This window comes from Salmo salar, chromosome 01 (genome assembly GCF_965601325.2).
Source record: "Salmo salar chromosome 01, fSalSal1, whole genome shotgun sequence".
Classification (NCBI taxonomy): Eukaryota; Metazoa; Chordata; class Actinopteri; order Salmoniformes; family Salmonidae; genus Salmo; species Salmo salar.
The window spans coordinates 113812600-113829689 of record NC_138291.1 but is presented as its reverse complement, the minus strand read 5'-3'; the positions used below and the strand labels follow the sequence as shown (position 1 = coordinate 113829689).

Below are 17090 nucleotides of genomic sequence, written 5' to 3'. Positions count from 1 at the left end.
AAACAGATAGGGAGGGGGGACACACGCTTCAAACATGTGTACACTCCCATATCATTTGTTCTGAATATAACGCGTTCTGCTCCCACAGTATGTTGCCTTTAAGCGAAATATTTATGACTGATAAACAGCAGAATATATAACAACACTCAGTCAAAGTTTAGGTTACCCCCAGGTGGCTCAATTTACCACGCGCTACAGTGATGTCTTCTGAATGCTGGTAAGATTGTGCGTCATTCATGTGATTAGATTGTGTTCCATGTGACTTGCCATACAGTATCCAAAACCCCTGGTGCCGAGAGAGGAGATGTGGGAAGGACACTATGCTACAGTAGCGCACTGGGTTGCTGCTGTTTAGAGAGGAGCAGCCCAGACTCCACGGTGGTAGCGGATGATGCAGAGACAGATAGAGAACGAGAGAGGTGCGCAGTAGCTTCTCACTTCTCATTGGAGACGTTTTCCAGTCGCTTAGGAATGTTTTCACGTTTTGCACTAAAGGAAGTTTTCTGAAACAGGAAAAACTATGGCTAGTCCAACCTATCCCCTATGACTTGATTGGGGGGAAGTGAGTGGAGTAAGCCGTGCCTCTGAGCGGTGCGGTGTTGCGTTAGGGGTGACGTTCCGTTGGGAAGAGGCTGAAACGGTATCAGGGTGAGAAGAGATTATCCGTGACAGCAAATACAAGATTTCCATTGGGCTCGAACTCCTCTCTCTCTTTTCTGACAAACCATCACTCACCGACCAACCGTCACCGTTAGAAGATGTCCTGCGCTTCATAAACGAACGAATGTCCTCAGTGCCTCCGTTGTAGGCTGGCTATACTGTAGCCTACCTGACGACAAGGCTGCATGTTTTGGATATTTGGATAGGATAAACAGCGTAGTCATTTTTTGGATTGAAATTACCAACGGAAAATTAATCCATAAATGCTGGACGACCTATGTTAATAGTGGACAACTGAAGGGATTGATAGCCTACAACGCATTATAGGTGAGGTGGAGGATATCTGATTCAATGTGAAGACTGATTTTTAAATTAACTTTCCATCCAAACTTCAATTGTGTTATTCATTCCCATATTTGAATGTCAAACTAAACGCATTGTTATTCTTATTTAATTTGGAGTGATCGGTTACCTCTCATTGACAGGGTGCATCTGGTGCGGAACAAGGGAGACAACTAAACCCGTGTGTTCTTATTGATTTATATTTTAACGCAGATATTTTTTGGGAGGGATTACACAATTTTCAAGGATTTTACCAACATGCATCTCCAAGTTGTAGAGCTAATTTTATAAAGCTGCCAGCTGGTCTCCGTTGTCTTGGTAGCCTTCCCTACAGTAGAATATGTAAATTAACAGATGTGGGAATCAATCAATCACATTTTTCCTTATTGAAAAAAACAGTACGTCTATTAGACCAGGGGTTTTTCAAACGTCTCCTGGGTGAACCCCAGCCGTTCCAATTATTTGAACGATTACACAGCTTGCATACCTGATTTAACTTCTCAATGAATCATCAAGCCCTTGGAATAGGTGAATCAGGTGAGCTAGTTCGTCTGAGGGTCCCAGAGAAGAGGTTTGAAAACCTGAATATTAAGCGAGAGGCCAAATTCAGAGTGCAAATACGCGATATATACTTTATTTGGCGTCTTTCATAGTCTGAAACGTGTATGTGTCTCGGTGTTCTATAGTAGTGCACCTTTTGGATTTCATACTTTTCACATTCTCAGCGCAGCTCAATAACAGCCTCTGGAACTCGCTCTCCATAAAACCCGATAGAACCCCATTTACGGTATTCTAGAACACCTGCTAATTGTTGTTATTTTATCCCTCTCCCGTTCACCCCGCCGACCATGCATGGAATTAATGTGTGCATGGGCTGCCTGCATCGTGGCTTTTTATCAAACCATCTGTCATAAGTCATTTATCATAATGTTTCTTTATATTTCTTGTTTTCATCCATCCTGCCCGTCTAACTACATGTACAGTTATGAGTGATACTGTCTGATACCTCTCAAAATCACCTCACAAAATCAATACCTACAAGCGCTGTAATTACTTGTTGTGTAGAGTATTTCCAGTGAGTGGTGTGTGTGTGTGCCTAGCTGCTTGTCAATGCCTAGCTGTTGTGTGTGTGTGTGCGCGCGTATGGGCAGGTGCCTCTCACCAGGTCTCCCATCCTTTATCAACCTGCTTGATAATAATGAAACAATGTCCTCTCTGAAGTCTAGGGTCCCTCCCAGCCTTTCCAGGTGTTGTGTGGTGGTCTAGAATGTAGGGATGATCCCTGTGGGGCGACTGAAGGCTCAGCCACAGCTGTGGCAGATAGAGAGAGATGCCTCTCCATGGCTGTGGATGCTCCCTCGCCCTGGTCCTGCTGCTGCCTCGGGGCTCTGCCGGCTGGGTGCCACTACCGCCCCTGTTGCCGCGCCACACCATCACCACCCCTTCCTGCTCTCCCATCACCACCCTCCTCCGTTGCTCCAAGCCGTCTCCAGCTGGCAGCTTTCCTGTGATCCCTTCCTGCCTCTGGCCAGGATACCGACACACACAGCAGCAGCTAACCCTGGCATCAGTCAGTTTCCCCTACAGAACGTGCAGGTAGGTTGCTATCAGATAAAACTTGATCTTTTCAGAATTATGGTTATTATGAATGATAAATAGTGTTTGCTATAAACCTGAACAACATTCATGTACACACTGATAGGGGAATACACACACAGAGACAGACACTCACCTGCACTCGTACACATAGGTAGGCACACATGTACGCACGCACGGATGCATGGACATGCACGAACGGATACACACATGCCCTGGGTTGGTCTAGTTAGCCTGATGGAAACTGGCCCGTACAGCACAGTGTCCTTGTGTTGTTACTATGCATACAGATTTCAAAGGGGATTGCATTATCACTTCAGCTGGGGTGTTTTGCTATGTTGCTGAAGAATGAAAATGTTTTTGGGACAACTTATCAACTCCATGCCCTGGTGGTTGGTATAATGTAAATAAGCCATTTAGCACACGCTGTTATTCAAAGCCACTTCCTGTCATGTGCGCATACATTTTTTTTTAACGCGTGGGTGGTCCCAGGAATCGACCACCACAATCCTGACATTGCAAGCACAACGCTCTACCAACTGAGCTACAGAGGATGTTGTCCTTCCTTATGGAAACTGACCCATGCACAATGTCAAGAGTATTTTCCATATGCATGCCCTGAGTGGCCTATAGTGTAGTGTGACTGCAGTGGGTCTCTGATTGCACCAGCGGTACTTTAGTGTCTTCTTTGCATCCTGATGATCAGAGCACATTCTTCCCCCGGGTCCTCTGATCCCGCTCACACAGACAAACACAGTGTGATATTTAATCTGAGGAGAGCAGAGAGCGGACTTGATCAAGACAGGTCAGGCATATTGGCACTGATGTAGACCTTGACTTTTTCACAACGTTAACCACCATTCATAGGGAGGATACTGTAGAAGGCACTTACTATTGGTGGCAAGGAGGAGAAGAAGAGGAGAGGAGAGGAAAGGAGAGGAGGGGAAAGGAGAGGAGAGGAAAGGAGAGGAGAATGAACGCAGCAACAGACACAGCAGGTGTTTGATGTGATATTTTGCAATGCAAAGCTTTTTCAGAAGAAGCTTGTGATTGATTTTTAATGTGGCGGTTGGTGGGATGAGTCAGCGTATCTCACAGAGAGAGACCAACGTCTTTTGTCTGTCCGGAACCATGGATAGATGGCTAAGACTGAGTAGATTGGTGGAGACTAGATCCATAACTCTATGCTCGGAAAATTACGCTTTTATTACGCACTTCCATCGTGAAGGATTCTGAGGAGCCCCAGAATGAAGCTGTGCATTGTTGTTATATACATTTTATCCTCTTACATCTAGGCGTTCCGCTAGCGGAACCCCGTTCCGCCAGCGGAACCCCTAGCCAACAGCCAATGGGATCGCATGGCGCAAAATACAAAAACCTCAAAAATGCAATCATTTCAATTTTTCAAACATACGACTATTTTACACCATTTGAAAGATAAACCTCTCCTGAATCCAACAACGTTGTCCGATTTCAAAAAGGCTTTACAGCGAAAGCAAAACATTAGATTATGTTAGGAGAGTACATCGACCAAAATAATCACACAGCCATTTTCCAAGCAAGCATATATGTCAATAAAACCCAAAACACAGCTAAATGAAGCACTAACCTTTGATGATCTTCATCAGATGACACTCCTAGGACATTATGTTATACGATACATGTATGTTTTGTTCAATCAAGTTCATATTTATATCCAAAAACAGCTTTTTACATTGGCATGTGATGTTCAGAAAATGTATTCCCACCAAAAACTTCTGGTGAATTTACAAAAATACTCATCATAAACGTTGACAAAATACATAACAATTATTTTAAGAATTATAGATACAGAACTCCTTTATGCAATCGCTGTGTCAGATTTTAAAATAGCTTTTCGGCGAAAGCACATTTTTGCAATATTCTGAGTACATAGCTCAGCCATCACGGCGAGCTATTCAGACACCCGCCAAGTTCGGGGCAACCTAAACTCAGAATTAGTATTAGAAATATTGTATTACCTTTGCTGATCTTCATCAGAATGCACTCCCAGGTCTGCTACTTCCACAAGAAATGTTGTTTTTGTTCGAAATAATCCATAGTTATGTCCAAATAACTCCGTTTTGCTCGTGTGTTCAGGTCACTATCCAAAGGGTAACGCGCGAGCGCAATTCGAGACACAAAAAGTCAAAATGTTCCATTACCATACTTAGAAGCATGTCAAACACTGTTTAAAATCAATTTTTATGGTATTTTTAACGTAAAATTGCGATAATATTCCAACCGGACAAAAGTGTATTCATTCAAGGAGGAAAAGAAAAAACAGTGTGCTCGCGGGAACACGCATATCCAATCTCTTTGTCCTCAGGCAGACCACTCAGTAACTGAGCTCCTATACTCTGCCCAGTGACAGGAGAAGGCTCAATCCACTTTCTGAAGGCTTTAGACAGCCAATGGAAGCCTTAAAAAGTGCAACGTAACCACAGATACTGTAGTTTCGACAGAGAATCAAAAGAAGAACTACAATTCTCAGACTTTCCACATCCTGCTTGGAATTTTCTCAGGTTTTTGCCTGCCATATGAGTTCTGTTATACTCACAGACACCATTCAAACAGTTTTAGAAACTTCAGAGTGTTTTCCATCCAAATCTACTAATAATATGCATATTCTCATTTCTGGGCAAGAGTAGTAACCAGTTTAAATCGGGTACGTTTTTTCATCCGGACGTGAAAATACTGCCCCCTATCCATATCAGGTTAAAGGCTTGTCAGTGACAGACAGTAGGCTATGTTCTGTTCTGTTTGCAAGCTCTTACCTAGTTCTATATGACTTTAATTCATCCACCGTGCCATCCTACCAACTACAGTTCATCATCCACCGTGCCATTCTACCAACTACAGTTCATCATCCACTGTGCCATTCTACCAACTACAGTTCATCATCCACTGTGCCATTCTACCAACTACAGTTCATCATCCACCGTGCCATCCTACCAACTACAGTTCATCATCCACCGTGCCATCCTACCAACTACAGTTCATCATCCACCGTGCCATCCTACCAACTACAGTTCATCATCCACCGTGCCATCCTACCAACTACAGTTCATCATCCACCGTGCCATCCTACCTTCTACAGTTCATCATCCACCATACCATCCTACCAACTAGCGTTCATCATCCACCATGCCATCCTACCAATTACAGTTCATTGTCCATTATGCCATCCTACCAATTACAGTTCATTGTCCACTATGCCATCCTACCAACTACCGTTCATCGTCCATGACATGGAATGGTGAAGTTTTTATGGGTTAGAGTTCCATCATTTATTGGTATAGTTTGTCTTCTTTAATGAGTTAGTGCTTGTTTGCTTATCCTCTTTAATGAGGTAGTGCTTGTTCGCATCTTGTTAGTTTATCTTCTTTAATGAGGTAGTTCTTGTTAGTATTGTGTTAGTTTATCTTCTTTAATGAGGTACTGCTTGTTAGCATCTTGTTAGTTTATCTTCTTTAATGAGGTACTGCTTATTAGCATCTTGTTAGTTTATCTTCTTTAATTAAGTAGTGCTTGTTAGCATCTTGTTAAGACAGCAAAGTCCTCTGCCACAAGCAATTCAAGCTACTTCCAGAAATACAGTTTGAATCATCCAATGAGATCTCTAAACCTGAATGATGTGTATTTCCTGTCCTCTATTGTTTCATTTCCTCTCAGTGGGAGCTGCCATCTCCCCACCACGTGCTGGGATTTCAGCCTTCTGCCAACCTGGAGCTGGTCCCTGTATTCCCGCATGTGTACCGCTCAGTGCTGCCTCCTCACTGTGGCAAAGGATGGGTGGAGAAACGGGTCCCCGACTACAAGGTAGACAAACCACTACAACCTGGTCTGAGTCACAAATGGCACCCTACTCCCTATATAGAGTCCTATGGGCCCTGGTCACAAGTAGTGCATAGGGTGCCATTTGAGATGCATCCTGGGTCTCAGACTTCAGATGTAATGGTTAAGGACAGTTTACTCTGTAAGCACTATATTTTTTATTTTACTTAACAAGGCAAGTCAGTTAAGAACAAATTCTTATTAACAATGATGGCCTAGGAACAGTGGGTTAACTGCCTTGTTCAGGGGCAGAACAGATTTTTACCTTGTCAGCTCTGGGATTCGATCTAGCAACCTTTCGGTTACTGGTCCAACGCTCTAACCACTAGGCTACCTGCCGCCCCATAATTGTCAACGACAGGTCAATTTGAAGAGGGTCTTGTTTTCTTTCCATGATTGTGGAATTGCCTGTCGTCTCTGTGTTTCAAGATTTACAACAGCTGTCCTGAACAACATCGTGACTCTCTGTGTCTCTAGGTTTTCCCAGACACTCTTCCTTAACTCTGTGTCTCTACCTCAGGGAATCTGTTTGGAGGGTATAAACAGACACAAAAGTCCAGTTTACCTGAAAACTCTTGCTTCTCTGTCTCTAGGGTTACCTGATCAACAACTTGTCTCTGTGTTTGTAGGTTTACCTGATCAACAACTTGTCTCTCTGTCTCTAGGTTTACCTGATCAACAACTTGTCTCTCTGTCTCTAGGTTTACCTGATCAACAACTTGTCTCTCTGTCTCTAGGTTTACCTGATCAACAACTTGTCTCTCTGTCTCTAGGTTTACCTGATCAACAACTTGTCTCTCTGTCTCTAGGTTTACCTGATCAACAACTTGTCTCTCTGTCTCTAGGTTTACCTGATCAACATCTTGTCTCTGTGTTTCTAGGTTTATCTGAACATGAACTTGCCTCTGTCTGTGTTTTTCTATTTGTACCTGACACTCCTGCCTCCCTTGTGTTTCTAGACGTACTTGAACAACACTCTAACTCTGGAGAACACCTGGCTTACTCCGGAGGAAATAGGAATTTTCCAGCGGCATGAAAAACCATTGTTGATGACAAATCAAATGGCAATGAGCATTTCTAGGCCAGCTACTGCCTCCAGGAGTCTCAACTCTCTCCTCATGTCACCCAGACCTGCTGCCTCCAGGACTCTCCACTCTCTCCTCATGTCACCCAGACGTATATCAGGTTAGTGGTTGGTTGTATTACCTAGCTACCTGCTCCATACTTTACAAGCCTGTCCGCTGCCTCCTCTCAGCCACAGCCCCTTCTATCAGCTGTTCTCCTCATAATGGTTACCATCTTTAATAACTTTCTGATCCCAAAGTTTAATCCCCTCTTTTTAAACAGACTGGAGAGATAGCAGCAGTACACCCTCTGTGTCCCAAATGGCACCCTATTACCTATATAGTGCACTACTTTTGACCAGGTCCCTATGGCACTACATAGGGAATAGGGTGGACATTTGGGATGCATCCACTGTCAATCTGCATTTTACGCTACTTGTTAAAACTTTAGGAGGAGCCGTACCATCTGTGAGTGTGTAGGAGGGAGTTGGGTTGGAAGAGGCATGCGTGAAGAGGAACCTCATTAAACACAATTGGTTTCAGATACGTTGGTTTCAGATACATTGGTTTCAGGGCTGCTGAAGTGGAACCGTTTACCAGTCAGTGGGTAGAAGCGTTCCCCTGCTTATCTGACGGAAGCGGACGGAAGACTCCAGAGGGGTTTATTCTGCAGATAAACTAGTATGGCGATGCTAAACACTGACATATAGGTTGACTATCAAATGGCACCCTGTTCCCTACTATATAGTGCACTTCTTCTGGATACTCAGAGCATATATTCGGTAGGCATGGAGACTCTATTCCCTATTAACTAAATGACCTTGGTCAAAAGTAGTGCACTATATAGGAAACAGGGTCCCATTTGGGACTCGGGCTGGGTGTCTGCTCTGCGACAAGGGCACTTGGTGATCTGACGAAAACGAACTGAAAAAGGTGGGAATATTGGAGAACAAACCATGAAAGGAAAGACTGAAGTGTTTCCTGATTCAGCCAAACAACAACAAGAGTTTAAAGGAGAACACAACCTCCCACTGAGCTTAACCAGGCTGTGTTGCACCTGGGAAATGTGGATACGTCTCAAATGGCACGCTGCTTCTTTTAATGCACTCCTTATGACCAGGGTCCATATGACTCTAGTGCACTATATAGGGAATGGTGTTCCATTTCGGACAAAGCCTTAGTGCTGGACTTCATAGCGTCCAGGTATAGTACTGTATGAGGAAAGTCATGTATAACAATTTCAAAATCTGCCGTTCCGCACCTGAGCAAGGAAGTTAGCACACTGTTCCCCGAGCTCCGAAGACGTGAATGTCGATTATGGCAGCCCCCCCCCCCCCCCCCCCTAGGATTCCCCCTTTCCCTTCCTATATCACATTTACATTATTCTCATCTGACCTCCATCATGTGATGATACAAAGTCCCCAAATGGCACACTATTCCTTACACCACCCACTACTTTTGACCAGAGCCCTACTTTTGAGCGGAGTGCACTACATAGGGAATAGGGTGCCATTTTGGATGTAGCCAAAAGACTATGTCCACTTTATGAGATGATCCAATGTGATAATGGAGATGTCTCTGTGATAATGGCAATGATTCTATGTGATAATGGAGATGTTTCTATGTGATAATGGAGATGATTCCATGTGATTATGGAGATGTGTCTGTGATTACGGAGATGTCTCTATGTGATCCCAATTGGAACCATATTCTTTTAAGCCCCATTTATACCTGGTTCTCACATGAGTCGTTGGTCCTGATCTTGTCCTCATTCTGATTGTGCCCACATTTTTAGACCGGTGTAGACCTAGTTCCCTGGTCAAAATAAGTGTACCGCATAGGGAATATGGTCCCATTTGGGATGCATGCGATGTTATGGGATATGACGGGGTGTGATTGCTGGTATTCATATTGGGTTCATTATATTGGGTCCTGTGTATTGGGTCCTGGTCCTGTATATTGGGTCCTGGTCCTGTATATTGGGTCCTGGTCCTGTATATTGGGTCCTGTGTATTGGGTCCGGTATATTGGGTCCTGGTCCTGTATATTGGTCCTGTATGATGGGTCCTGTATATTGGGTCCTGTATATTGGGTTTTGTATATTGGGTCCTGTGTGTTGGGTCCTGTGTATTGGTCCTTTATATTGGGTCCTTTATATTGGGTCCTTTATATTGGGTCCTTTATATTGGGTCCTGTATATTGGGTCCTGTGTATTGGGTCCTGTGTATTGGGTCCTGTGTATTGGGTCCTGTGTATTGGGTCCTGTATATTTGGTCCTGTGTATTGGTCCTGTGTAGTGGGTCCTGTATATTGGTCCTGGTCCAGTGTATTGGTCCTGTATATTGGGTCCTGTATATTGGGTTTTGTATATTGGGTCCTGTATATTGGGTCCTGTGTATTGGCCCTGTATATTGGGTCCTGTATATTGGGTCCTGTATATTGGGTTTTGTATATTGGGTCCTGTATATTGGGTCCTGTGTATTGGCCCTGTATATTGGGTCCTGTATATTTGGTCCTGTGTATTGGTCCTGTGTAGTGGGTCCTGTATATTGGTCCTGGTCCAGTGTATTGGTCCTGTATATTGGGTTTTGTATATTGGGTCCTGTATATTGGGTCCTGTATATTGGGTCCTGTATATTGGGTTTTGTATATTGGGTCCTGTATATTGGGTCCTGTGTATTGGCCCTGTATATTGGGTCCTGTATATTGGGTCCTGTGTATTGGCCCTGTATATTGGGTCCTGTATATTTGGTCCTGTGTATTGGTCCTGTGTAGTGGGTCCTGTATATTGGTCCTGGTCCAGTGTATTGGTCCTGTATATTGGGTCCTGTATATTGGGTTTTGTATATTGGGCCCTGTATATTGGGTCCTGTGTATTGGCCCTGTATATTGGGTCCTGTATATTGGGTCCTGTATATTGGGTTTTGTATATTGGGTCCTGTATATTGGGTCCTGTGTATTGGCCCTGTATATTGGGTCCTGTATATTTGGTCCTGTGTATTGGTCCTGTGTAGTGGGTCCTGTATATTGGTCCTGGTCCAGTGTATTGGTCCTGTATATTGGGTTTTGTATATTGGGTTTTGTATATTGGGTCCTGTATATTGGGTCCTGTATATTGGGTCCTGTATATTGGGTCCTGTATATTGGTCCTTTATATTGTGTCCTGTATATTGGTATATGGGTGCTTTTTATTGCTGGTTCACTTGAATGATTTTCTACACTTGCCCAGGTGTATAAATGATTTCCCACACTTTTCTATACTCCTTATTTCCTCTGTTAGCTTGGTGATATGTCTTCCATGTTGAGAAGCTGCACACACCCTCAGAACAAGCACAGCATTCTATTATAGTTAGTAGCACACCAAAAAAAATATGCATGAAACGAAATGAAATGTATGCATTCACTACTGTAAGTCGCTCTGGCCAAGAGCGTCTGCTAAATGACTAAAATGTACATGTAAAATGTAGTCTGTAAGGTACTGAAATGAATGTCTCAGAAGTAATGAATGGCTCAGGGTTGCACTATAATTAGGACCTCAGGGACATCTTGAGGATAATCATTTTCATATTTTATCTCCAGCTTTACATACATAAAACACTTTACAGTGGGTCATATACAGTATATCTCCACTTTACAGTGGGTCATGTACAGTATGTATCCTCTTTACAGTGGGTCATATACAGTGTGTATCCTCTTTACAGTGGGCCATATACAGTATATATCCTCTTTACAGTGGGTCATGTACAGTATGTTTCCTCTTTACAGTGGGTCATATACAGTATATATCCTCTTTACAGTGGGCCATATACAGTATATATCCTCTTTACAGTGGGTCATGTACAGTATGTTTCCTCTTTACAGTGGGCCATATACAGTATATATCCTCTTTACAGTGGGCCATATACAGTATGTATCCTCTATACAGTGGGTCATGTACAGTATGTTTCCTCTTTACAGTGGGCCATATACAGTATATATCCTCTTTACAGTGGGTCATATATAGTATATCTCCTCTTTACAGTGGGCTATATACACTATGTATCCTCTTTACAGTGGGTCATATACAGTATGTATCCTCTTCAGTGGGTCATATACAGTATGTATCCTCTTTACAGTGAGTCATGTACAGTATATATTCTCTATAGAGTTGGTCATATACAGTATGTATCCTCTTTACAGTGGGTCATATACAGTATGTATCCTCTTCAGTGGGCCATATACAGTATATATCCTCTATACAGTGCACTACATAGGGAATAGGGTGCCATTTTGGATGTAGCCAAAAGACTATGTCCACTTTATGAGATGATCCAATGTGATAATGGCAATGATTCCATGTGATAATGGAGATGTCTCTGTGATAATGGCAATATACAGTATATATCCTCTTTACAGTGGGTCATATACAGTATGTATCCTCTTCAGTGGGCCATATACAGTATATATCCTCTATACAGTGGGTCATGTACAGTATGTATCCTCTATACAGTGGGTCATATACAGTATGTATCCTCTTTACAGTGGGCCATATACAGTATGTATCCTCTATACAGTGGGTCATATACAGTATGTATCCTCTATACAGTGGCCATATACAGTATTTATCCTCTTTACAGTGGGCCATATACAGTATGTATCCTTTTTACAGTGGGTCATATACAGTATATATCCTCTATACAGTTGGTCATGTACAGTATGTATCCTCTTTACAGTGGGTCATATACAGTATATATCCTCTATACAGTGGGTCATGTACAGTATGTATCCTCTATACAGTGGGTCATATACAGTGTGTATCCTCTTCAGTGGGCCATATACAGTATATATCCTCTATACAGTTGGTCATATACAGTGTGTATCCTCTATAGTGGGTCATGTACAGTATGTATCCTCTATACAGTGGGTCATGTACAGTATGTATCCTCTATACAGTGGGTCATATACAGTATGTATCCTCTATACAGTTGGTCATGTTCAGTATGTAACCTCTATACAGTGGACCATATACAGTATGCATCCTCTATACAGTGGGCCATATACAGTATGTATCCTCTATACAGTGGGTCATATACAGTATGTATCCTCTTTACAGTGGGTCATATACAGTATGTATCCTCTTTACAGTGGGTCATATACAGTATGTATCCTCTTTACAGTGGGCCATATACAGTATGTATCCTCTTTACAGTGGGCCATATACAGTATGTATCCTCTATACAGTGGGTCATATACAGTATGTATCCTCTTTACTGTGGGCCATATACAGTATGTATCCTCTTTACAGTGGGCCATATACAGTATGTATCCTCTTTACAGTGGGCCATATACAGTATGTATCCTCTATACAGTGGGTCATATACAGTATGTATCCTCTTTACTGTGGGCCATATACAGTATGTATCCTCTTTACAGTGGGCCATATACAGTATGTATTCTGTTGACATTTAAATGAACAAACTCTCAGCTGTGTGAATTTTAGTTCTTCCTAAATGCTTTCCTAACAGTAGCATCATGAAAAAACATCTGCACTACGGATACTTTTTCTTCTAAGATACTTGACAGGATGTTGTTTTTTAGTGTATTTCTCCAGCCAGCCCATGACAGTCCATCCATCACCTTCACCCACCCATTGCATTTTTCAGTTGTGCTTTCCTTCAGTTTTAAAAGCCTCCAGGCTGAAAGCTGAGAACTGAAATCCCTTGGTTAGTGTTGACTGTCTGACAGACGGGTGGGCATGTAGTGCAGTGTTGTGTTGTAATTATACAATCAATTACTTGTCTGGATGATTGAATACTTGTCTGTTCTGCGGCTAGCACCTCGCTGTGGATCACAGGCTTATGGGAGGGATCTTCCTCTTTAATGAGACCATGTCTCTCAGCAGACTGCTGACAAGGTGAAGTCCTGGGCTGCATCCCCAATGCTACCCTATACCCTACATACTGCACTGCTTATAAACAGAGCTCTAAGGACCCTGGTCAAAAGTAGTGCACTATTATAGGGACTAGGGTTTCATTTTGGGTCACAGCCCTACTCGACCTTATCAAACTGCTGCGGTCCTTGTTCCTTAGTTACCGTCAGCTTCACTTGTTGAGTTCAAGATGCTTTGTCAGACTGACTGGATAGTTACAGGGGAAAGGAGAGGGGATGAATGAGCCAATTGGAAGATGGGGATGATTAGGTGACCATGATGGTATGAGGACCAGATTGGGAATTTAACCAGGACACCAGGGTTAACACCCCTACTCTTACGATAAGTGCCATGGGATCTTTAGTGACCACAGAGAGTCAGGACACCTGTTTAAAGTCCCATCCGAAATACGGATATATAGTATGCTACCTTTGACTAAAGCTCTATTGGTATCGGTCAAAAGTAGTGCACTATATAGGGAATAGGGTGCCATTTGAGAAGGCGACCATCATTGTTTGATTGTTGAACAATCCTCCGTCCAGCAGCTCATGTCTCCCATCCCTCTGCTGTCTGTCTTCCACAGATCAGACTGCACTGTGTTTAAGACTGTGCTCTTTGTGTGATGTGATGCTCACGTAAAGCTACAATGTTATGAAAGCGTCACGTGAAGCTATAGTATGTTATGAAAGCTTCATGTGAAGCTATAGTATGTTATGAAAGCTTCATGTGAAGCTATAGTATGTTATGAAAGCTTCATGTGAAGCTATAGTATGTTATGAAAGCTTCATGTGAAGCTATAGTATGTTATGAAAGCTTCATGTGAAGCTATAGTATGTTATGAAAGCTTCATGTGAAGCTATAGTATGTTATGAAAGCTTCATGTGAAGCTATAGTATGTTATGAAAGCTTCATGTGAAGCTATAGTATGTTATGAAAGCTTCATGTGAAGCTATAGTATGTTATGAAAGCTTCATGTGAAGCTATAGTATGTTATGAAAGCTTCATGTGAAGCTATAGTATGTTATGAAAGCTTCATGTGAAGCTATAGTATGTTATGAAAGCTTCATGTGAAGCTATAGTATGTTATGAAAGCTTCATGTGAAGCTATAGTATGTTATGAAAGCATCATGTGAAGCTATAATATGTTATGAAAGCATCATACAAGCACAGGTAATTCTGTTGTGTTGTGTTTCTGTTGTGTTTTGGTACCTTTATATCCAGTGGGTTCCTTCTCAGCCCCTATACGGTCTACTATAGACATGAGACCATATAAATATAATCTATACAGTCTATTTGGATGGATGAGAGGGCTTTATTTTCATTATGATGGTGAAGGTAGTTCTCCTCAGCACTCCTCCTCCTCCTCAGCCCCTTCACAGTATACTGTAGACACACACACAACTTTTTTTTCATTTGGTGCTAAAGCAGGTTGGTTTTTGATTGATCTCACCTCATCTCCTCCTGCCCTCTCTTCCCATCTCTCCACCCCTCTCCTCCACCTTTCCTCCCCTCTCCTCTCCTCTACCTCTCCTCTCTACCCTCCCCTTCTCTCCCCTCCTCTCCTCCCCTCCACCTCTCCTCTCTACCCTCTCCTTCTCTCCTCTCCTCTCTACCCTCCACATCATCTAAACCCTCTCTCCTCCCCTCTCCTCTCCTCCCCTCCACCTCTCCTCTCTACCCTCTCCTTCTCTCCTCTCCTCTCTACCCTCCACATCATCTAAACCCTGTTTCCTCCCCTCTCCTCCCCTCTTCTCCTCTCTCCTCCCCTCTCCTCCACCAACCCCCCCAGGCTCTGTTGTGTTTTATGGATGAACACAGAAACAAGATGGTTCCTGCTGCGTTGTGCTGCGTTGTGGAAAGTGTTTAACTTCCAAATGAAATGTTCACAATGGGTGTCCTACTGTAATAACGGAGCAGTCAGCATCATGCAGTCTCCCTTTGAGAGACTCAGTGTGTGTAATGACATGTTAAAGCCCTTAAGGTCGATGTCCGCGCCGCCGTGGAAATCTAATTAGCATAATACATACATATGTCAGTTTATGCTAGAGACCCCTCTATGGAAAGATGAGACTCTCACGAACACGATGGTGTTCTCCGTTTTGCTCTACGACCCCCCCCCCCCCCCCCCCCCCCCCCAAGCGTCTTAGGACTCATCTGAAGTCGGTACAGCCGATCTGCCAGCTTCTGTCTGCAAACAGTTTGGGCTACTCATTAATATGACCCCTCTGTGTAAAGGTGAGACTCTCAGGAACATGTACATGTTGTTTTTGCTCTAGGACGCCCACAGACCTCACAAGACTCATCTGAAGGTCCCCCCCAAAAAATGAATGGAAGTACTGTATATATGGAGACTGTTTAGTGGCAAAAATAAGGGGTTAAATACAATGTAAAAAAAATAATAACAATCTCTCAGATGAAAAATGATGTTTGGCCTTACTGCTATTAGCCCATACCAACGCATTGAATAACATATTCACTACTTTGAACAGATAGTCCTTACTGCTATTAGCCAATAGAAACACATTGAATAACAGATAGTCCTTACTGCTATTAGCCAATAGAAACACATGGAATAACAGATAGTCCTTACTGCTATTAGCCAATAGAAACACATGGAATAACAGATAGTCATTACTGCTATTAGCCAATAGAAACACATGGAATAACAGATAGTCATTACTGCTATTAGCCAATAGAAGCACATGGAATAATAGATAGTCATTACTGCTATTAGCCAATAGAAACACATGGAATAACAGATAGTCCCCCAAAAAATCTAAAGGAAGTTTGTTCTGAAGTGTCTGTCCTATATCTGAGAGATATAAGAAAGACCAGGAAACTATTTATATATATTTTGTATATGTATTTAACTCCTTATTTTAGGCACTAAACTCTCTTCATATATACTTCCATTGATTTTTTTTAAAAGTAGTTCCGGAGACCTGGGGACCTTCAGACAAGTCGTGTGAGGCTTGTGGACGTCCTGGAGCAAAACAACAGTACGTATTCGCCAGAGACCTTTATATTAGTCTCTAGCCAAAACTGTTCGGACGCTACAGACAAAAGTTTTCAGAAGAGGTTGTACTGACTTCAGACGAGTCCCGTGAGTCGTAAAACAGAAGAACACCATTGTGTTTGTGAGATTGCATGGTCTGATAAACACCGCTCTATCTCTGCCACCTTTCACCGCAGATGCAGAATTGCGATATCGGTGGATGTGGTGGACAGATATCTTTTAGCTTAAACAGACAGATTTTGATGGGGGCCCCAGAAATTGCAGGAGAAGGATTAATTTTCTTGCCTAGTTAAATAAAGGTTGAATAACATTTTAAAAATTAAATTATGATGTGATGAGGGTGATGATGATGATTATGAAGAGATGCAGTTTTGATTTCAGGTGTTGATGAATGGATCATAGTAAAAGATGAATATGAAATGTAAAGTGATCTGTTATGTGAGTCAGCCAGCTGTCGTACTCTGTATATTCTATATACCCCTAACAAGTAGACCTCCTCAGTTCAAGTAGTTCAATCTCTAGCAGAGCATTCTTAGAAGCAACAACAGAAGATAAAGTGAATAAAACCTTAAAAAGACTTGAATGGAAAGAAACTTCACTAACCTTCCTTAGCTAATTTCGCTCTGGGGAGATTCAGAGCTGATGCAGC

At 42.6% G+C, this 17090-nt stretch overlaps 1 protein-coding gene across 1 annotated transcript in view; it reads left to right on the top strand.

Moving 5' to 3' along the window:
• Positions 1 to 300: 300 nt before the first annotated feature.
• The window catches only part of LOC106594748 (transcription elongation regulator 1-like protein), a 361745-nt gene continuing 344955 nt past the window's right edge, over positions 301 to 17090 (top strand). Inside the window, exons 1-4 of the mRNA XM_082973099.1 lie at positions 301 to 987; positions 2224 to 2598; positions 6292 to 6438; positions 7413 to 7638. Coding sequence (XP_082829225.1) covers positions 2278 to 2598; positions 6292 to 6438; positions 7413 to 7638 — 694 coding nt within the window. The 5' untranslated portion in view covers positions 301 to 987; positions 2224 to 2277. The remainder of the gene's footprint in view (positions 988 to 2223; positions 2599 to 6291; positions 6439 to 7412; positions 7639 to 17090) is intronic.